Source organism: Falco peregrinus, chromosome W, assembly GCF_023634155.1.
Source record: "Falco peregrinus isolate bFalPer1 chromosome W, bFalPer1.pri, whole genome shotgun sequence".
Classification (NCBI taxonomy): Eukaryota; Metazoa; Chordata; class Aves; order Falconiformes; family Falconidae; genus Falco; species Falco peregrinus.
The window spans coordinates 1,547,099-1,570,197 of NC_073743.1; the positions used below are offsets into that span (position 1 = coordinate 1,547,099).

The following is a 23,099-nucleotide window of genomic DNA, read 5'->3' on the forward strand; positions in this document are numbered from 1 at the left end:
CCTTGTTTGTCAACTCTCTTTTCCATACATAAACCATAAGCCAAACAATAATACAAAGAGAGATGCCACTTTCCAGAAGAAAAAAGTAACTGGCCTACTTACTGGAATCAGGCATAATGCGAAGGTCACCTTCTTTATAGTCATCTAAGAGTTGGTACATGTACAAGACAGGATCTTTCTCATAGGTAATGTAAAACCATGTGTTCATAATAGGAGCTCGAGCCAAGACCATCCCCCTCCATTCATCTTTTGAGCCATCCTCTGTCTCAAACATATGTTCCACAGCTTTGCCAATCATTGTATCTGCCAAGTGGGCATCACTAATTCGAGATGAAGCTGAAATGGTAGCAGTTCATAAGTATGTCTATTTAAAAGTACAGAAATAAGTCTTTGTAAAAAATAATCTTTATCCAGATTCATGAATAAATTTGTTTGATAGTCAGTCAATTCACATACAAAACAAATACTGTCCATTCCAGAGAGTTGAAGACCAAAGAACTGCAGAACCTGAAGAATTATTTTAACATGTTAACACTCTTATTGACATTTTCCATCATTGTATACCACCCCCTAATTAATCAAACTATCATAATACAAGGTAAAGGGAGACCAATATAGGCTATAGCAAGGAATAGAGTCTGTATTTTAAAGGGGGGGGGAGGCGGGGGAGAAAGAGAGGTTAAATCACAGAGCAGCTGTATGAAGTTAATGAAGGTGTTTGGTTTGGTTCCCCCTAACCCCATAACTCCATTCTAGAGATTGCTACTGATCTCTTTGCATTCAGGAAAAACAAGAACTTAATCCATTCAGAAATAAGTAATTACTAAGGTAAACTTTGAACTTTGCAGTTTGGAAAAACCTGCAGTTTTAACAATTCAGTGCTAATTATGAAAACCAATAAAAGCCTCATTACTAGTCAAATTATTTCACTTAGAAAATGCTTTTTTTTCCCCTCCATTTCTATTAATACCTAGAGAAAGCACATAAAAAAACCCCAACAACCAAACACATACTTACTGTCAAACACACACAAGACAACATAGCCAAGATATTTCTCAGCTGGCTCAGAGTTTAAATTTTAATAGAAATATCAATGTTACATGTACATAAGCTTGTTAGGGATAAGACTCTAAACAAGAAAAAATACAGAATTTACTGCATACCATTTAGAGACAAAAGACAGCACTATGCTCTGTGGTATCATCAAATCTTTGTGAAATCAAGAAAAATTAAACAGAGCATTTAGATTATCTGCCATGTGATGAAAAGTAATTTAATAAAATTTAAATGTTATGACAAGATATGTACATTTAGGAAAAAACCCTCTTACCAACTCTGTCTGGAAGGACTTCAAGTGCTGAAACTCTTTCGTCTTTGTGCAGTTCTAGTCCATACACGCAATCAAATCCATCATACTTTATAAGATAGAGGGAGGGATTTACAGGAACTTGATCAAGAACTGTGCCCTTCCATTGTGTTACAGGTCCACTCCCTTCTTTCCAGCCATGCTGTATTCTGCAGCCTACAATGTTTCTTCGTGGCTGAGAAATAGGTTTGCTTGGTCCAACATTGTTTCTATGCTTTCTGTACACAGATACAAACATAACATTAAACAAGTACATACTCAAAATTCTACTCTGGACAAGAGCTGTATTCTTTGAAAAAGCAATATATTATTGCATATTAATAAAGAAACATTAAAATCTAACACATAAGGCTTAGTGCACCTTATTCAAATTAGGGTATAAAGCATATTATATTGTACTGGAAAAGGAAAAAAATACCCACACTGAAAAGGAGTGGAACACTTTCAACATTTTGTATAAGGTTGCTTTCATAATAGTAGTTTCTAATACTAGTTTGCCTAACTCAAAAGAACTATTTTAGCCATTGCTACACTAAACATCAAAAGTAAAACTTGCTTGTTAAAATCCTAAATCAGGTCTCAAAGAGCAATGTTACCTAACAGTATAATACTTTTGCTAGTTTGTTGCTCTCTGCAGAACAGTAAACATAATTCCCTTACCCCAGGAGGAAGAAGTCAGTGGAAACATTAGTGGTGGTTGACTAAAATTCTTCAAAGCATTTGTATTCCCTAACCTGTGTTGTCACCTGAAGGAAATTTCGCTTCCCTCTGCACTTACAGGTATTTTTGACTTCAAGTGTTTTTAGACACATTGTAGCGACAATATTCTTCTAACATTCCTTTTTAGTACAACACAAGAAAAATGATATGCAAAGGTCACAGCAATAGAAGGGACACTCTTTAAAGCAGAGAAAAAATTAAACATACTTTTTACCCTTCCTCAGTTTAATCCAACTTGCACAGAAAGATTCTTTCTGGTGAAATCAGTTGCTCTGATAAACAGTGTAAGCTATTGACAGTTTCAACCTACTAAACCAGTGTTGCACAAGTTTTATTCCACTCAGTTAAAAAAACAACCAGCAATTGACAGTTGTGAATACAACGTATAAAGAAAGATATGAATATTATGACAGTACATTGGTGATAAATGTATATTATCTTTATTTTAGCATGTTACAATATGCATATTCATTACTAAAATTATATTTATAGGGTTGCCTGATTAAAATTCTCACAAATGTTAGCTAATTCCAAAATTAATTTCTGGATTAGTTACCAGTTATAGTACACTTCATTTAAATGGCAATAAAATATACACATAGCTAGCATGCTTAAAAGCAACATCTAAAAAAAGAAAAATCAGTTGCAGAAAACAACATCCATACTTAGATTAGTGACAGTGACCAAAGAGAAATGTCTCCAGGAACAATGAAAGCTCACAGAGCAGCCCATGTATAACAGAGATCCAAAAGACACAAAGAACAATCATATAAATAAAGTCTCATAATTAGTCTTAAAGAATAATAAAACCAGTACATAAAATTAGTAATGCTGAAGATGTAATCATAACTCTATTAAAAACAAGATGTACAACTCCTTCAGCAGCTTGTCCCACCTCCAGACTTTCATTCTCCATTAAAATCTTAGCAGACTTCCATAAAATCTTTTGTCAAATGTAACTTTCATGATGATTTAACCTCATTAAGGAGGTCACTCTGCATTCATAATCTGTGTTGTCAAAGCTAGAAGTATTATAGAAATGCTAACCTCCTCCAGTTAAGAGGAACTCCTCTGCAAAGTTGGTTCTATTTTTCCACAGAAACTTGAATACATGTTCAAATACTAGTTCTTGCCCAAGTCTTACTTTTTTAATAAAATTATAATAGTCTCAGTAATATTTTATTACTGAAGAAATGAGATGAGAGATCTGGTTCTTGGGCACAATGAAAATGAGTTTGTTTTGCATGCAATTAATTTATTTACTTTTAATGAATCTTAATTCCAGTTTAAGGAATCCTCACAAAATAAAACCAACTGCTACTGAAGCTAAAATGTTAAAGTTGAAAAAGGTAAAACAATACTGTTCATGTTTGTTTAACCACACAGTCAATTTTACTTTCTGCCTATAAAGCACATTCATAACATTTAAATTTGCAAAATTTAATGAAAAGCTTCAGTAATTTTAAAAAATATGATGGTAAAAGACTACATAATTAAGTTCAAATCTGTAACTACCTTTTAAAATGACTCGGAGAGAGCAAAAAGCATTATAAATGCAGTTACAAATCAAGCAGCAGCTAGGTATACTCGCAGTTCAAGTTTTACTTGGTCTGAAGTCTGTGCTACTGTGCTGCTCTTTCTCATTTGCAGTGGTTCATAAAGCAAGAAATATGATTTTCAAACAAATGAATCTCCAAAGAAAAACTATTTTTGCGTGCATTTGAAAATGTAATGAGAAAAAAAACCATGGGTTTCTAACTGACTACAAATAATTGTAGAATGGTTAGCCTTTAAAGATCATCTAGTTCCAACCCCCTGCCATAGGCAGGGACATTTTTCACTAGATCAGGTTGCTCAAAGCCCCGTCCAAGCTGACCTTGAACACTTCCCAAGGAGGGGGCATCCACAACTCTGGGCAACCTGTCACAATGTCTCACCAACCTCATCATCTTCCTTATGTCCAATCTAAATCTACCATCATTCAGTTTAAAAATATTGCCCCTCTTCCTACCACTACAGGCCCTACTAAAAAGTCTCTCTCCACCTTTATTATAAGCCCCCTTTATATATTGAAAAGCTGCAATAAGGTCTTCCTGGAGCCTTTTCTTCTCCAGGCTGGACAAACCCAACTCTCTCAGCCTTTCCTCATAGGAGAGGTGTTCCAGCCCTCTGAGCTTTTTTTGTGGCCCTCCTCTGGACTTGTTCCAACAGGTCCGTGTCCTTTTTTTGTACTGGGGACCCCAGAGCTGGACACAGGACTCCAGGTGGGGTCTCACGAGAGTCAAGTAGGGGGGCAGAATCGCCTCCCTCAACCTGCTTGCTGGCCACACTTCTTTTGATGCAGCCTGGGATACAATTGGCTTTCTGGGCTGCAAGTGCATACTGCCAGCTCATGTCCTATTTTTCATCCACCAGTACCACCAAGTCCTTCTCAGCAGGGCTGCTCTCAATCCCTTCATCCCCCAGTCTGTATTGATACTGGGGATTGCCCTGACCCAGGTGCAGGACCTTGCACTTGGTCTTGTTGAACTTCATGGGGTTCTCATGTGCCCACTTCTCCAGCCTGTCAAGGTCCCTCTGGATGGCACCCCTTCCCTCAAGCGAATTGCAGATGGCACCAAGCTGAGTGGTGCAGTCAAACTTGCTGAGGGTGCACTAAATCCCACTGTTTATGTCATTGATGAAGATATTAAATAGTATTGGTCCCAGTACAGACCCTTGAGGGACACCACTCACTACTGGTTTCCACTTGGACATTGAGCTGTTGATTATAACTCTTCGGATGCAGCCATTAGCCAATTCCTTATCTATCTAACAGTCCATCTGTTAAGCCCAGTGCTCTCCAATTTAGAGGTAAGAATGTTGTGGGGGACCATATCAAAGGCCTTACAGGAGTCCAGGTATATGACATCAGTTGCTCTTCCCTTGTCCACTGATGCAGTCGCTCCATCGTAAAGGCCACTAGACTAGTCAGGCATGATTTGCCCTTGATGAAGCCATGCTGGCTTTCTCTAATCACCTCTCTGCCTTTCACATGTTTTGATGTGTCTTCCAGGAGGATCTGTTCCATGATCTTAACAGGCATGGAGATGAGGCTGACTGGCTGGTAATTCTCAGGGTCCTCATTACCCTTTTTCAAAATGGGTGTGATAATATAAAAAACGGGTGTATAATAATATCTACCAGTATACATCCATATAAGATAATAGTAACTTTCTCAAACCTCTTTTTAAATCAATAGTATGCTGTTTCTGTAATAAGCAGAGTAACACATATGTACATAATGTTTTGAGATGCTATAATCAAAAACCCCAAAATGTTTCCCTTCTGTTTAATTAGAATTATCTTTAAAATTAAACAAAAATTTATTCTTGAAGACTGGGATAACATTTCAATGCCCTAGACCAGGGGTCCTCAAACTACGGCCCGCGGGCTGGATACGGCCCCCCAGGGTCCTCAATCCGGCCCCCGGTATTTACAGAACCCCCCCGCCGGGGGTTGGGGGGGGAAACCAAGCAGCAGCAGGTGACTGCCTGCCACTGCATCCGTGCGCCGGACCCTGTTTAAAAAGTTTGAGGACTCCTGCCCTAGACATTCAATATTTCAATTGCCCTACATATATAAAACACAGAGCCGGGAAAACCAGAAAACACAAAGTCCTAAAAATAGTTCTTGATGCATCAGTTATGCTGTCATTGTAAATGGTCATTCAGTTGCAGTGAATCTCAGATCTGCTAATTTCATAGATATCATAGAATCATTTAGTTTGGAAAAGACCTTTGAGATCGTCAAGTCCAAATGTAAACCCAACAATGTCAAGTCCACCACCAAACCATGTCCTTTCTATTGGCCTTCTTGGCCACCTGGGCACACTTATATACCCAAGTTCTGCCCTGGAATGTGCCTACATGCAGCAAGCACCTGGGAATTTGTCTATGTGTAGCAAAGCAGTTACTTATTACGAGCTGTTCACACTCTTGGGGTTTCACTGCCAAATTTGGCCGCTTATCTGTACACTAACAGCTCTGCCAATTCAGCCTTGTTCCTCTACAAGGTCAACTTATTTTCATCCCTTACATCCAGTGATAGTGGTACTGTACCACTCAGGTTATGATTCAGATAAGGAATACTCCAAGGCTGTCAGGGGATGTTATGATTCAGATAAGGAATGTTTCCGGTATGGTTAGTGCTGGTCCCCACCTCAGCCATGCAAAAGTTGCTGATACAGTCAAGGGATGCTTAACTGTCCAACTCATTACACAGAGGCCAAGGCCTAACAGGGATTCCTGAGATTGTAGAGTGGCCCAGGGGACAGGGTGTGATGAACCACCACATCCATTCACCATGATTGATCAAAGATTATTGAAAGTGGCCTTGCCATAACATCTGCCAGCTCCCTCAGCACTCATAGGTGTATCCCTTCAGGGCCCATGGATTTATGTATATCCAGTTGGCTTAGGTATTCCCTGACCTAAGTCTCTTCTACCAAGGGTATGTTTTCCTTTCTCTCTGGGGCCTGGGATTACTGAGGGCTGGTCTTGCTAGTAAAGAGTGAGGCAACAAAGGCATTTAGTACCTCAGCCTTTTCCATGTCCTGTGTAAACTTGCCCCCCATCTCTTTGAGCAAAGGGCCCACATTTTCCCTAGTGTTCATTTTGTTGCCTGTCTGCATAGAGAAGCCCTTCTTGCTGCCTTTGACATCCCTTGCCAGATTCAACTCCAGGTGGGCTTTGGCTTTCCTAATTTCATTCCTGCATGCTCAAGCAATGTGTCTCTATTCCTCCCAGGTTATCCATCCTTCCAACTAAAGAATCATTTAAGTTGGAAAAGACCCTTAAGATCAACAAGTCCAAATGTAAACCTAACAATGCCAAGTCCACCACCAGTAAACCATGTCCCTAAGCATCACAGCTACAGGTCTTTTAAAAACCTCCAGGGATGGTGACTCAGCCACTTCCCTGGGCAGCCTGTTCCAATGCTTGACCACCCTTTCAGTGAAGAAAAATTTCCTAATATCCAATCTAAACCTCCCCTGGTGTAACTTGAGGCCATTTCCCCTCATCCTATCACTTGTTAACTGGGAAAAGAGACCAACACCCACCTTGCTACAACCTCCTTTCAGGTAGTTGTAGAGGGCGATAAGGTCTCCCCTGAGCCAACTCCTCTCCAGGCTAAACAATCCCAGTTCCCTCAGCCACTCCTCATAAGACTTGCTCTCTAGACCCTTCACCAGCTTTGTTCTTCTTTGGATGTGCTCCAATTCCTCAATGTCTTTCTTGTAGTGAGGGGCCCAAAACTGAACACAGTATTTGAGATGCAGCCTCACCGGTGATTAGTACAGGGAGATGATCACTTCCCTTGTCCTGCTGGCCACACTATTTCTGATACAAGCCAGGATGCTACTGGCCTTCTTGGCCACCTGGGCACACTGTTGGCTCATATTCAGCCGGCTGTTGACCAACCCCTCCAAGACCTTTTCTGCTGGGCAGCTTTCCAGTCACTGTTCCCCAAGCCTGTAGCATTACATGGAGTTGTTGTGACCCAAGTGCAAGACCTGGCACTTAGTCTTCTTGAACCTCATACAGTTGGTCTCGGCCCATCAGTCCAGCCTGTTCCAGATCCCTCTGCAGAGCCTTCCTACCCTCAAGAAGATCAACAGTCCCACACCTCCCCCCCTCCAACTTGGTGTCATCTGCAACCTTACTGAGGGTGCACTCGATACCCTCATCTCAGTCATTGATGAAGATATTAAACAGAACTGGCCCCAATACTGAGCCCTGGGGAACACCACTTGTGACCAGCCACCAACTGGATTTAACTCCATTCATCACAAGTCTTTGGGCCTGGCCATCCAGCCAATTTTTTACACAGCAAAGAGTACACCCATCCAAGCCATGAGCAGCCAGTTTCTCCAGGAAAATGCTGTGGGAAACAGTGTCAAAGGCTTTACTAAATCCAGGTAAACAACGTCTACAGCCTTTCTCTCATCCACTAAGTGGGTCACCTTGTCATAGAAGGAGATCAGGTTAGTCAAGCAGGACCTGCCTTTCATTAATCCATGCTGACTGGGCCTGATCACCTGGTTGTCCTGTACGTGCCATTTGATGGCACTCAAGATGATCAAGATGATCTGCTCCATAACCTTCCCCAGCACCGAGGTCAGACTAACAGGCCTGTAGTTTCCCGGGTCCTGCTTCCAACCATTCTTGTAGATGGGCATCACATTTGCTAACCTCCAGTCAACTGGGACCTCCCTGGTTAGCTAGGACTGCTGATAAATGATTGAAAGAAGCTTGGTGAGCACTTCTGCCAGCTCCCTCAGTACCCTTGGGTGGATCCTATCCAGCTCCATAGACTTGTGTGTGTCTAAGTGGTGTAGTAGGTCACTAACCATTTCCCCTTGGATTATGGGGGCTGCTTTCTGCTCCCCGTCCTTGTCTTCCAGTTCAGCGGGCTGGGTACCCCAAGAACAACTGGTCTTATTATTAAAGGCTGTGGCAAAGAAGGCATTAAGTAACTCAGACTGTCACTATGTTTCCCCCTGCATCCAGTAAAGGATGGAGATTGATCTTAGCCCTCCTTCTGTGGCTAATGTATTTATAGAAATGTTTTTTATTGTCTTTTATGGCAATAGACAGATTAAGTTCGAGGTGGGCTTCGGCCCTACTAATTTTTTCCCTGCATAACCTCATGACATCCTTGTAGTCCACCAGAGTTGCCTGCCCCTTCTTCCAAAGATCATAAACTCTCTTTTTTCCCCTGAGTTCCAGCCAAAGCTCTCTGTTCAGCCAGGCCGGCCTTCTTTCCCGCCGGCTCATCTTTCGGCACATGGGGACATCCAGCTCCTGCACTTTTAAGACTACCTTCTTGAAGAAGATCCAGCCTGCCTGGACTCTTTTGCCCTTCAGGACTGCCTCCCAAGGGACTCTGTCAACCACGCCCCTAAACAGGCCAAAGTCTGCCCTCTGGAAGTCCACAGTAGTAGTTCTGCTGACCCTCCTCCTTACTTCTCCAAGAATTGAAAACTATCATTTAATGATCACTGTGCTCAAGACAGCCTCCAACCATCACATCACCCACAAGTCCTTCTCTGTTTGCAAACAACAGGTCCAGCAGGTTGCCTTCCCTAGTTGGTTCACTCACCAACCACAGACTCCAGGAACATCCTAGACTGTTTCCACTGCACTGTATTTCCAGCAGTCATCTGGTAAGTTGATGTCCCTCATGAGAACAAGGGCTAGCAATTGTGAGACTTCTCCCAGCTGCTTATAGAATATTTCATCCATCTCTTCATCCTGGTTGGGTGGTCTATAACAGACTCCCACCATGATATCTGCCTTGTTGGCCTTTCCCCTGATTCTTACCCATAAACGCTCGACCTTTTCATCACCATTGTCAAGCTCTAGACAGTCAAACACTCCTTAACATACAGGCCTACTCCATCACTTCTCCTTGCTTGCCTATCCCTTCTGAAGACTTTTTAGCCATCCATTGCAGCACTCCAGTTGTGCCAGTCATTCCACCATGTTTCCATGATTGCAACTATATCAGTTTTCCAGCTGCACAATGGCTTCCAACTCCTCCTGTCTGCTGCCCATGCTGTGTGCATTGGTGTAGATGCACTTCAGTTAGGCCACCTTTTTGGGGGGAGAAGCTCTAATTAGTTTGTGACTGTTCTCAGGTGTTTCCATGGTTGCTAACACATCAACAACCCTTGCATCTTTGCTGCCATGTGGATCTCCATCCCTTACCTCCACTGAGATGGCTAGGCTGCTGTGCACATTAATACAGAGACATTTCAAGTGTACTCCAGTGTACTCGGCACATTGTGGAGCAGACCGAAGTACCTCGCTAGTGCACTGTCCCTCAAACACTGGCATGCTGCCCCCAGGCTTATCTCTAGTGAGCCTGGTTTTTTATCCCCTTCCTCCTTCAAATCTAGTTTAAAGCTCTTTCAGTGAGCTCTGCTAATTCTTGTGCAAAGATCCTTTTCCCCCTTTGAGACAGGTGTACTCCATCTGTCACCAGCAGGCCTGGTGTCATATCAACCGACCCATGATCAAAAACCCCCAAAATGTTGCCGGTGACACTAGTCTTGGAGACAGCTATTGATTAGATGGGTCTGCCTGTTTCCTCCCTCATCATTCCCTGCAACTGGAAGGATAGAGGAGAACACTACTTGTGCTCCTGATCCTTTAACCAGTCATCCCAAGGCCCTGAAGTATCTTTTGATTGGCCTTGGACTTCTTATTGCAACTTCATTGCTGCCTACCTGAAAAATCAATAATGGATAATAATCCCAAGGGCCGTACCATGGTAGCAAGCTTCATCACATCTTTAACCTGGGCCCCAGGGAGGCAGCAGACTTCCCTAAGAAGTAGGTCTAGTCAACATATTGGGCCTTCTGTTCCCTGCAGAAGAGTCTCCTATGACAATAACTTGTTCTTTTTTCTTAATGGAAGTGGTTTTGACACAGTACACAGGCCGACTTAACCTTGGTGACACCAACCTAGACAAACCATCGTCCTCATCATTGTTCAGGTCCACTTGCAGAGCCTCATACATGTTATGCAAGGGCACCTGGGAAGGAACTTGTCACCATTGCCCCCTATCCCTTAAGCCACCACATTCTGCCAGGTGGAGAGAGGATAGGGAATCCTCTGTATCATGTGTCCTTTATGTGTGATGGACCTGTCCCAGGGAAGGTAGGGTGCAGTTCCAGTAGTCTGCCTCTCTCTCAGACTCCTTGATACTCCTCAACCTACTCGCCTCCTCCCAGAGCTCTGCCACTAAGTGTAGGAGTTCCTCTACCTGGGTGCACCTCCCACAGGTGTGCTCACTACTGCCATCCAATACTGATATAAGAGTAGGGCACACACAGTAGCCTGACACCTGGGTAGCAGTGTGTTCCCATCAGAGCTTTGTCTGGGAAGCTGCGTCAGTCATGGCAGGTGCAGAATTACAGAGGACATAGCCTTCTGCTGGGTGTATACCATTGCTCCCTGGCCAGGTTGGCACAGTTACAGTGCCTTTCCTGCATGCCATTCCTTTTAAACTACCATGCCATACCCTTGCTGACACACCATGCCCTGTTTGCCCGCCCTGTTTGCAGTGCTCCTGGTTGCTAGTGCTCCATAGGGGCTTCTTTTATAGGTGTAGGGGGGGCTTGGCCGCCATTGCTCCTGGCCCTGTTCAGGTCTTGTCAGCCGCTGTTGCATGAGCTCCTGGTGAGTCTCTGCTCCCCCTGAGGTTTCCCTGGTTCAGGAAATTCCCCTGTGCACCACACTAGAGCACTCTAGGTGCTCACATCAGCAACTGAATATTTTGAAGGCATTAAGCTGATAAGTAAAATCTTGTTACATTAAAAAGTCTTATTAGCAGAACCAGATCATGGAAAGTCCAAAGAAATTTAGAAAACAGTAGAAACGAAGCAGAGTAGCAATGGTCAGTACAATTTCTATATTTCACAGTGTCATGTAGAAAAGTTATTAAAAGTAGGGTCCAAATTAGAATTTTGATCTTAATACAGACTGTCACTAACAGGGAATTGTATGATCAGAGAACTGTTATAAACTATTTTTCCTCAGTATTCAGAGTATGAGGCACATTACTAAAGACAGAAGTTTTAAAGTACTTCCTGTAATCCTTCAAAAGCCCTCATTCAGTTGTGAAATTAATTTTCTTAAGATTACAAGTATATTGGGTACACATGGCAAGGTTTTGGTAGTGAACACACATACACACACTCAAGATGACACCTGCAGGGGTGGCCTCTATGAGAAGAAGTCAGTGGCTGCCTTGTGCCAGGCACAGCTGGTTCCAGCTTGCTCGGCAATGGCCCCACTACAGGCCAAAGTTGAGCCAATCAGCGAAGTTAGTGGCACCTTTGTGAAAACATATTTAAGAAAGTGCAAAAAACCACTGGACAGGCAGAGGAGGAGGGGGAAAAATAGTGTGAGAAATAGCAGAGGGAACACCAAGTTCAAAAAAGGAGGTATTCGATGGTGCTAGATCAGATATACACACTGCAGCCTGTGTAGGACCCATGCTGGAGCAGTTAGATATTTCCTGAAGGAACTGTGGCCCATTGGAGAACCCATGGAGAACCTATGCCAGAGCAGAGTTTTCCTGACGGGACTGTCTCCCCCAGAAGAGCCCATGCTAGAGCAGATTTTCCTGACAGGAACTGTGGCATGTAGAGAACCCACATTAGAGCAGGGGGAAAGTACAAGAGGGAAGGAGTGGCAGAGAGCAACCATTATGTACAGACTGTAAACTTCCTTCCCTGATTTCCCCTGTACCACCCTGGGGATAGTAGGTGGTAGAGGAGTCTGGAGTGAAGGAGTGAAGTTGAGCATGGGAAAGTGGGGAGGAAAGGTGTTTTAATGTTTGTCTTCCTGTGTCTTACCACCTGAATCTATTTTAGTTCACAATAAATTAATTTTCCCTAAGTCAAGCCTGTTTTGCCTGTGACAGTAACTGGTCAACAATCTCCCTGTCTTTATCTTGACTGTGCCTATGAGTTTTCTCATCCTATTTTCCCCCACTGAGGAGGGTGAATAAGTGGATGGGTGGGAATTTGGCCCATAGCAAAGTATAACCCGCCACAAGAAGTTAGTTTGTGATCACAAATTCACAAGGGATAAGTACAGTGGTATTTAAACTGCAGATACAACCTCTACCTCAAAGTCCTTGAACTGCCAACTATGAGAAACCTGGAGAGCATAAGGAAGACTTTATACTGACACTGTTTTGTGTACTCTTTCCTTATGCACCAAGGGTGGAAAAGATGACAGCCAAGACTACTGACTGATCTGACACAAATAAGGTCAGCTTCATATTCAGAGATTGTCACTACCCGTTGACACTGACAGAGCACTCAGAAGAAGTGCCCTTTTGCAGCTGACCTATAACCATGGGACCTCCTTCCAAAAGAGTCAATGGTTAACTATCATTTTAGTTAAGAAGAATTCAGAAGACTAATTCACACAGCTCATTTTATCACTTCCTCAGTTACTGGACCATGCCCTGTTCCATCCTGTTGGCTCTTCCCTCCCCCATGAACTTCTAAACCTAGTTTAGAATCTCACCTATGGCCTTCAAGTGCCAGTAGACTTGTTCCTCTTTAAATGAGGAATGTAAAAGTCATCATAACTAAATCAATGACAAAGTATGCATTACTAATTCATGGTCTGCCGTAACAGCTCATAGTAGTATCAGCATACATTTTAAAATAGTGATCCATAACCCGCTTGTTTACTATAAACATGTCTACAGCACTACTTACTGTTCATTTAAAAAATGTAAGCAATGAATATCAAATAAAAACAACTCTATACTAGTCTCTGTCATTCTCACAGAAGTCAGTAAGCAGCACACAAAGTCATCTTGGTTTGGTATAAAATAAAACCTTTACCAAACAATTCTTAAACAATTAAACTAGGCTAAATTAACATAAAACTCAGTTGGACGCTTAAGTTAGATTCCTCAAAATCATGTGACTTAGGATCATGACTTAAAATGCCCCATAAAAGCCTTTATACTAAAAAAAAATACAACCTATTTAGGTATTTAAATAAGTGTATATCAACACAACAATAAAGACAAATCTAGCCACCCTCAAGTACAAAAGGCAACCCACCTCTGATAGTCTTCCCATCATACACTCCTTTCTCTGAGCGGTTGAAAAAGAACAAGAGAAATTAAATTTTAACTCTACCTGGCTCCAGACAAATAAATGTTTATCTTTGCCTTGTAAGGAGATAGACAAGACTGAATAGTGAAGAGTTGGTGGAAGGAATTATAGTAGCTTTACATCAGCTGTTGTGTCTGGGAAACAGTTAATACTAATTCAAATGATAATTACAGAAGACATTTCTGCCAGACAAATTGCTTTGGATTGATGCATGTTGTATATCACCACTATAGGACTTCATACTCAAAATATAACTAGCAACATTTTAATAAATTTCACCTTTCCCCAGCTTATTTTAGAGTTCACCCACCAGAGAAGCAGCCAGATATGCCATGAATGTATAGGACAAACAAGTATCTTTCCCACAAATAGCAGCCACCTTATAGAAGTATTTCAGTATATTCTTTATTTTTTTAAAAAAGGTGAAAAATCCTTTTGAAAAACTAAAGCTGTAATGAATCCTAGAGTACATGTGCCCAATTTCTGGCTTGTAACCTCTTGTCTTTGAATTATAAATAACAGAATTGTATTGACAGGATAATTTCTCTCAGAGTAACATTCAAAATGATGTTTAGAACTCTACTAATGGTGCATTCTTTTCCACTGTCCTCCCAAAAGAATTAAAGTCTGACTCTACATACATACACTGTCTGAATACTACTCCACATGATTTTCAAGAGCAAAATGACTGGAACAACACAGATATATTTCTAGAAAGGTACTTCCAATTATTGAGAATTATACTTTAGGAAAGATATTAGCAACTTACTTGTGGGAAGTTCTTTTCTTCATCATGCTCGCAGAGACTCCTGCATGACCTGCAATATAAATGATGGAATTATTGAACAATAAGGTGTGTTTATACACAATGTCAAAAAGGTGTCTTACAGAAAAGTTCTCTTTTTCAAGTAAAAAAATGTAAACACTTCATGTTGTGATTGATCAGTGAGCTCGTACAATGGAAGGAGGCTCTGAGGAGACAGGCAAAGACTATGTACTCATGAAGCTAAGTGAAGAAGTAGGGAGTGACTGATGACAACTGTTACAAAAAGCTGAACTTAACACAAAGGAGATGGGAGGTAGTCTTTCTTCTAGATAAATGGCTACAAAAGTTGAGGGAATCAAATGGCTGTGTAACTGCCCTTGAGTTAATAATAATAATAATAAGCAGCAAATACATATCTTCCTGAGTTAGCAAGGCCAGAACAGGTAGGTGTATACACGGTTCAGCCGAACAGTATAAAAAGTAAGTGTAGAGCCAAAACAGAGCATAAAGACTTAGTATAGCATATACAGTATAAAAACTGTACAACCAAAAGAACTTTGAAGAGAACAACAGGCTTGAGCTGGATTCAACCCACATATTCATTCCCAATGACTGGGGATGCCCAGCATCGTGATGGAGACCAGTAATGAGAATCACATTTGTATCATGATTCAACTGTATATTGCAACTGCTATACTCTGCCAAATGTAATCTGTACTGTGATTTAAGTAAATTGCTGTATCATTCTGCTAAATCAAAGTCCCACGTAATGTCAAATAACTTAAAAACCCTAAAGTTGATATTAAACATTAATCCCTCTACATATAGAATATCTGAAAGAACCCATTCAGAGATAATGGACACATGCATGTTATCAATAAAAAACCCCCTCATGTATCTGTAGAAACACATTCAGAATTTAATCTATAGATGTTTAAATTCACACCTACAGAGAAATACTTGAGGTTTCTCTACAGATCCAAACAAATTCTTTAACATTATGTGCATGTTCCAAGCATAGCTTTGGCATATGTATTTTGAAAATTAATTTTCATAATAGCAGTAATGTCACAAGAGTTATGCACTGAAAATGCAATTAACCTTAAAAATTTTCATAAGTATTTTAATCTTTGGATTTTCAGATGGAGAAATAAAGAGGACATATATCAAGTGACAGAAATGGCAGAATTAAAATAAGACTACATACATCTTGTTTCCAACACTCAAGCTTGTACTGAATCCATGGAAAGATGCAACTCCAGTTTTAACAACAGCTGGAATTTTAAGTTTTCAGAAATGAGGATCTCCATGCAAATAGCTACAGTAAAGATCCTATTTGCAATTTTTGACTATTAAAAGAACAAGTAAATAGAACTTCCTTTTGAACATGTTTATAAGAACTATCAGCTAGAAAATAAAATAAAAGGTGTGGATAACTGGCTAGCTGAAAAGGGTCACATAGACATAGTCCAGCTGGCTGGACAAAAATGCACATCGCTCTCAGCTTATCTGAAGTAAAGCAAAATACACTGTCTTTGGCTGTCCTTGTTACTAATAACAGGAAGATCGCGGTGGGAAAAGAATGTTGCAGGTGGGAACAGAAAACTACAGAAGAGAAACTAGGGGCGGGCTTGGTATTTAGGCAACTAGCCAATAATGAGCTTAACTTTTGTAATATGTATGAGCTAATTATAAGAAGGCATAAAAGGTGACTGTAAGGTTCAATAAACGAAGTCTGCTGATCACTCATATTGAGTGACTGTGTCTTCCCTCCGCCGCGACAAAAAGGTATCACAAAAAGTCTGAATAGAAACCCAAAAGATTTTGGGACTTGACTGCAACCACTAAACAAGCATTCTCATCATATCATAAGCCACCCTAGTTATATGAGGAAAAAAGTTTAAAAACATACTTCTTAAAAAAAGAAACATGTTCTCACAAAGTAAAAGAACTAGAACACACAGATTTCACATTTTCCATTACTGGCTGATGACACAAGGCAAGATTTAACTAAATCAGCTCAGGAAGTTAAAATGCTATAGAAATAACACCCACATATTCAGCAGGGTGGTTCAGCACAAACTTGTTTTCTGTCCTCTGCTCAGAGACTCTGAATCTTATACAGCGCAACACATTTAACCTTCCAAAACAAAAGGAACTCTACAGGTATACTGAAGGAAGATCTATTTACAGAAGCTGCAAAAACCACAAAGGAGAAGCTATGCATGCTACTCAGAATAAGTGTTTGCCCTGTTCAGTAACTGCTCATCTTCGGCACCTCTTATTTTTGATAGGACTTAAGCTCTATAGTCAGATGGTTTTTCTCTCAAATTAAATTATGTCCAAAATTGTTCGGCTATCCATACACCATCTTCATGCATGAAATGGCACATAGCAAACTAACAAATATTTACAACAACACTGAACTAAGAGTTTGAGACTACCCTTTTTTATTGTTAAGTGAAAAAGAGCTTGACAGTTCCTGACTGATTTCAAGAACTCGCTTGTCCATGTACCTAGCTCCAAACAAAAACCAACTAAATACGCTGAGAACTGCTCAGTAATACACAAAGTTATGGCATTTAGATGAATAATGTGAATATAGTTGTCATGGTTTACCCTGTCCAGTAATTAAGTACCACGCAGCTGTTTGCTCACTCTACCCTCACCTTAGAGGGGTGGGGAGAATTGGAATGTAAAACTTGAGGGCTGAGGTAAGAACAATTTAATAATTGAAATAAAATAAAAACAAAACAACAACAATAATATTAATAATAATAACAGTTATAATGAAAAGGAGGGAACAAAGGATAGGAATGAAATCCAAAGGGAAGGGAGAAAAGAAAACTAGTGACAAACAATGCAACTGCTCACCACCGATGCCCAGACATTCCCTGAGCAACAATCAGCAGGCCTCAGCACACCTCACAGTTTATATACTCAGCATGACGTCCCATGGTATGGAATATCCCTTTGGCTGGTTCAGGTCAGCTGTCCTGGCTGTGTCCCCTCCCAATTTCCTGTCCCCTCCCAGCCCTCCCACTGGCAAGTCCTGAGAAACCAAAAAGTCCCCAAACACACTGTTCCCACACCAAATTCAAAACATAGCACTGCACTAGCCATCAAGAAGAAAACTAACTCTATCCCAGCCAAAACCAGGATGTTGGAAGCTCGGAACATCCAAGTCCAGACAATGTGAAGAGTTGAGACTGACCAAACATTTTCCTGGTTTCAGCTGGGATAGAGTTAATTTTCTTCCTAATAGCTGGTACAGTGCTGTTCTGGCTTTAGGATGATAATAATGCTGATAACACACTGATGGTTTAGTTGTTGCTAAGTAGTGCTTACCCTAAGTCAAGGACTTTTCAAGCTTCCCATGCTCTGCCAGTGAGCAGGTGCACAAGGAGCTGGGAGGGAGCACAGCCAGGACAGGTGACCTGAATGAGCCAAAGGGATATTCCATACCCTAGAACATCATGCTCAGTATATAAACTGGGGGGAGTTGTCAAGGGCCTGCTGATCGCTGCTTGGGGACTGGCTAGGCATCAGTCAGCAGGTGGTGAGCAACTGTATTGCGCATCACATGTTTTTCTTGGGTTTTATTTCTCTCTCTTTTTCTTTTTCATTATTATTACTACTACTACTACATTTTATTTCATTTATTAACCTGTTCTTGTCTCAACCCATGGTTGCAGCTGCATGTGTGTGGCTGCATGGTACTCAATTGCCAGCTGGGGTCAAAACATGACAGTCCTTTTCAGCACCCAAGGTGGGGCACAAAGGGTTGCAAAAACAACAGATCTGACCAGAGCATGTTAAAACAAATTTGTTATAAGCATTCATTATATTAGTTTAATAGTTGCTGGTCACAATATTGGTTTATTTGCTCTCAGGGTTTTTGCATTTGGTCTCCGAGTTGTGTTATGTAACACCTTACATGCAGTATTTGTTCCCCATTTTAGTGTTTATCACCCTTGGGGCCCAGGCTAAGGTTATCATTCTATTGTTCTTTGTGATACTGGCTTATGATATTACAGAATTGCTGGTTGTAAAACTAATCTTGTATGCGTACTCAGCATTGCCATCACATCTGTACTTTGGGAGTCATCTACTGGGAGCTATTAATAATTAGACATTTTCCCTTTCCTCCTCAGAGTGCCAACCTATGGAGGAGACATCTTCCCATATGTTCCCCTATGTTCCCCTTCTTCTCCAGGGTAATTACAATAGCATTTGAAAATTTTGAAATTCGGAATATCCTGAAACTAGCATGGTCCTTATTGTTAGGAACCAGCAGGTTGCTGAATGTGTTTCAGATTTTGTGTAGGGTTAAGCAACTATTTGACTACTCCAACCCCCATGACAGGAACTACAGCTACTCCAACCCCGGTGTGATGCACTGCAGCTACTCCAACCCCCACAACAGGCACTGTGGCTATGCAAACCCTGGCTACAGGCACTACAACTACTCAGATCCTGGTGATGGGTGATGCAGCTGAAACAGAAAACCAACCCATGTTGGTATCAATCACCCCCATACACAAAAACAAATGGACACAAAAGGCAGCTTGTTTAGTAAAGGAGGATGAAGTGGGGCTATCACAAAAACAGGAGGAAGAGCCAGAACAAGAGGTAACCACTCGATCCCTATCCCTGAATGAGGTGTGGGATCTGCAAAAAGATTTTAGCCGTCATCCAGGTGAGCACATTATCAACTGGCTGCTTCGATGCTGGGATAACAGGGCTAATAGTTTGGAATTAGAGGGTAGGGAAGCCAAGCAGCTGGGATCACTTTCTAGGGAAGGGGGCATTGACAGGCAATTGGAAGAGGGACACAAGTCCTCAGCCTCTGGAGACGACTCCTGTCAAGTGTGAAGGAAAGGTATCCCTTCAAGGAATAAGTTATATGTCACCCAGGCAACTGGACCACACTAGAAAGAGGTATTCAGTACCTGAGGGAATTAGCCATGCTACAGATGATTTATAATGACCAGAACAACATGCAATTACCCACAGATCCAGACAAAGTTCAATGTACATTGACCCACGTGGCAGATACTTTTATGGAGTGCACCATCATTGTATACCAATTCATTGGCAGTAATGAGCTGGAGAGACGAAGCAGCACTGGTGGTGGATGAAGTTGCTCACCTACTCCAGGAATAGAAAGACAATCTCTCTTCCTCCCACATCTTCGGCTGTGGAGAAACTGGTCCAGCACTTTGACAAGGATAGATCCTAACTCCCCAGCCATATGGACCTGTATCTCTATTAACAGTAAGCGCCCTTTTGCTCAAGAGGGAGGATATATTGGGCACATACCACAGGGTATGTTGTGGTTTTACCTGCAGGACCATGGACAGTACATGAGGTAGTAGGATGGAAATATCACACCAACTGAGACTTCCTGATTCCCATCCAGGAGCTGATTCTTTCACTGGACAGCCAAGGAGTGATCAGCAGAACCCATTCACACTTTAATAGCCCCACATGGCCAGTGAAAAAGCCTAATGGAGAATGGAGACTAACAGTGGACTATTGTGGCTTGAATGAAGTCGCACCGCCATTGAGTGCTGCTGTACTAGACATGCTAGAACTTCAATATGAACTGGAGTCACAGGCAGCCAAGTGGTATGCCACTACTGATAGTGCAAATGCATTTTCCTCAACCCTTTGGCAGCAGAGTTCAGGCCACAGATTCTTTCAATTGGAGGGGCGTCCAATACACCTGGAATTGACTGCCCCAGGGGTGGAAACACAGCCCTACCATCTGCCATGGACTGATCCAAGCTGCACTGGAACAGGGTGAAGCACTGGAACACCTGCAATACATTGATGACATCATCATATGGGGCAATACAGCAGAAGTTGGTTTTGAGGAAGGGGAGAAAATAGTCCAAATCCTTCTGAAAGCTGGTTCTGTCATAAACCCAAGTATGGTCAAGGGACCTGCACAGGAAATAAAATAAAATAGCAAGGTGGACGTCATCAGATCCCAATGGATGTGATCAACAAAATAACAGCTATGTCTCCACCAACTAGCAATAAAAAAACCAAGCTTTCTTAGGCATTGTGGAGTTTTGGAGAATGCACATTCTAAACTACAGTCTGATTGTAAGCCCTCTTTATCAGGTGACCTGAAAGAAGAATGATTTCAAATGGGGTCCTGAGCAACAACAAGCCTTTGAACAAATTAAATGAGAGATAGATCAAGCAGTAGCCCTTGGGCTGGTAAGATGTAAAGAATGTGCTCTGCACCACAGCCGGGGAGAATGGCCCTACCTGGATCCTCTGGCAGAAAGCACCAGGGGAAACTCGAGGTCAACCCTTGGGCTTTTGGAGTCAGGGATATAGAGGATCAGAAACCTGCTATACTCCAACTGAAAAAGAGATACTGACAGCTTATGAAGGGGTTCGAGCTGCTTTAGAAGTGGTTGGCACCGAGACATAGCTCCTCCTGGCACCCTGTTTACCAGTGCTGTGCTGGATTTTTAAAGGGAGGGTCTCATCTACACATCACACAACTGACGCTACATGGAGTAAGTGGGTCACACTGATCACAAAGTGAGCTCAATGAAGAAATTCCAGCTGCCCAGTAATCTTGGAAGTGATCATAGACTGGGCAGAAGACAAAGATTTCAGAATGTCACCAGAGGAGGTGGTCACATCAGCGGAAGAAGCCCCAGCGTATAATAAATTACCAGAACATGAGAAGCAATATGCCTTGTTTGCTGATGGGTCCTGCCATATTACAGGAAAGCATTGGAGGTGGAAGGCAGCTGTATGGAATCCCCTACGACAAGTTGGAGAAAAAGCTGAACGAGAAGGTAAATTGAGTCTGTCTGCAGAAGTGACAGCTATCCAGCTGGCTTTAGATGTTGCTGAACGAGAAAGATGGCCGATACTTTACCTCTGTACTGACTCATGGATGGTGGGAAATACCCTGTGGGTGTGGTAACGGCAATGGAAGCAAAGTAATTGGCACAGAGGTAAACCCATCTGGGCTGCTGCATTATGGTAAGATATCGCTGCTCCAGTGGAGAACCTGGTTGTAAAAGTACATCATATAGATGCTCACGTACCCAAGAGTCGGGCCACTGAGGCACATTTAAACAATCAGCAGGTAGATCAAGCAGCCAAGATTGAAGTGGCTCAAGTAGATTTAGATTGGCAACGCAAAGGTAAACTATTCATAGCTTGATGGGCCCATGACACTTCAGGCCGTCAAGGAAGAGATGCAACATATAGATGGGCCCAGGATCGAGGGGTGGACTTGACCATGGACACTATTGCACAGGTAATCCATGAATGTGAAACATGTGCTGCAGTTAAGCAAGCCAAGCAGTGAAAGCCTCTGTGGCATGGAGGGGAATGGCTGAAATATAAATATGGGGAGGCTTGGCAAATTGACTATATCACACTCCCACAGACCTGCCAAGGCAAGTGCCATGTGCTAACAACAGTGGAAGCTACTACCGGATGGCTAAAAACATATCCCATGTCACAGCCCAAAACGCTATCCTGGGCCTTGAAATGCAACTCTTATGGCAACACGGTAACACAAAAATAATTGCATAAGACAACTAGACTGATTTCTGAAACAACCTCATAGACACTTGGGCCAAAGGACATGGTATTGAGTGGGTATATCACATTCCTTATCATGCACCGGCCTCTGGGAAAACTGAACGATGTAACAGACTGTTAAAGACTACACTGAAAGCAATGAGTGGTGGAACTTTCAAACATTGGGATACACATTTAGCAAAGGCTACCTGGTTGGTTAATACCAGAGGATCTGCTACCTGAGCTGGTCCTGCCCAGTCAAAGCTTTTGGGTACTGTAGAGGGGGATAAAGTTCCTGTAGTGGAGCTTAAAAACATGCTGGGGAAAACAGTCTGGGTCATTCCTGCCTCAGGTTAAGGGAAACCCATTTGTTGCATTGCTTTTGTTCAAGGGCCTGGGAGCACTTGGTGGGTAATGGGGGAGGATGGGGAAGTTACATGTGTGTCTCAAAGACATTTGATTTTGGGACAGAACAGTCAGTGAATGAAATTGTGTGATGTTGATTGCTACCTAACACTGTACATTATCACCTCTATGGTGGCTATATGCCATACCAAGGGTATTACAGTGAAATCACCCAGATTAACAAAAAATGAACTTTAATGAAACAAGACAAGAGCAGCGGTGATGGAACCAGAAGTGGCTTCAGCATGCAACAATCCAACACCACATGCCATTTTTCCAGTCCTGAAAGACTGTTATGACAGATGGATCCCAGTGTCATGGACCAAATGAACTGAATAGACTTTTATAGGGATGGCCCATAGACTAAGGGAATGTTATCTGTGTGTACACATATATATATATATATATATATATATAACAAAGGACCAGAAAGGTGATGGTGGTTGACTGGGATGCATTGGAAAGTGTGGGACCTTGGAATGACATAATTGGTATGGAATAAGTGGTGGATAATGTCCTGGTTTCAGCTGGGATAGAGTTAATTTTATTCCTAGTAGCTGGTAGAGTGCTGTGTGTTGGAT

General features: G+C 42.0%; 1 protein-coding gene across 16 annotated transcripts in view; it reads right to left on the reverse strand.

Annotated features, from left to right (window-relative positions):
* Positions 1-23,099, reverse strand: part of LOC129783098 (spindlin-Z) — a 97,546-nt gene that overhangs the window by 5,420 nt on the left and 69,027 nt on the right. For 15 of the 16 annotated variants that reach the window (XM_055792802.1, XM_055792793.1, XM_055792798.1 and 12 more), the window contains 3 exons: positions 14,551-14,599; positions 1,331-1,584; positions 103-336 (listed from right to left, as the gene is read on the reverse strand). In XM_055792802.1, the coding sequence (XP_055648777.1) occupies positions 103-336; positions 1,331-1,584; positions 14,551-14,599 (537 nt within the window). Of the gene's footprint in view, positions 1-102; positions 337-1,330; positions 1,585-14,550; positions 14,600-20,314; positions 20,497-23,099 lie in introns of all 16 variants that reach the window. The other variant, XM_055792804.1, reaches the window with a different exon arrangement.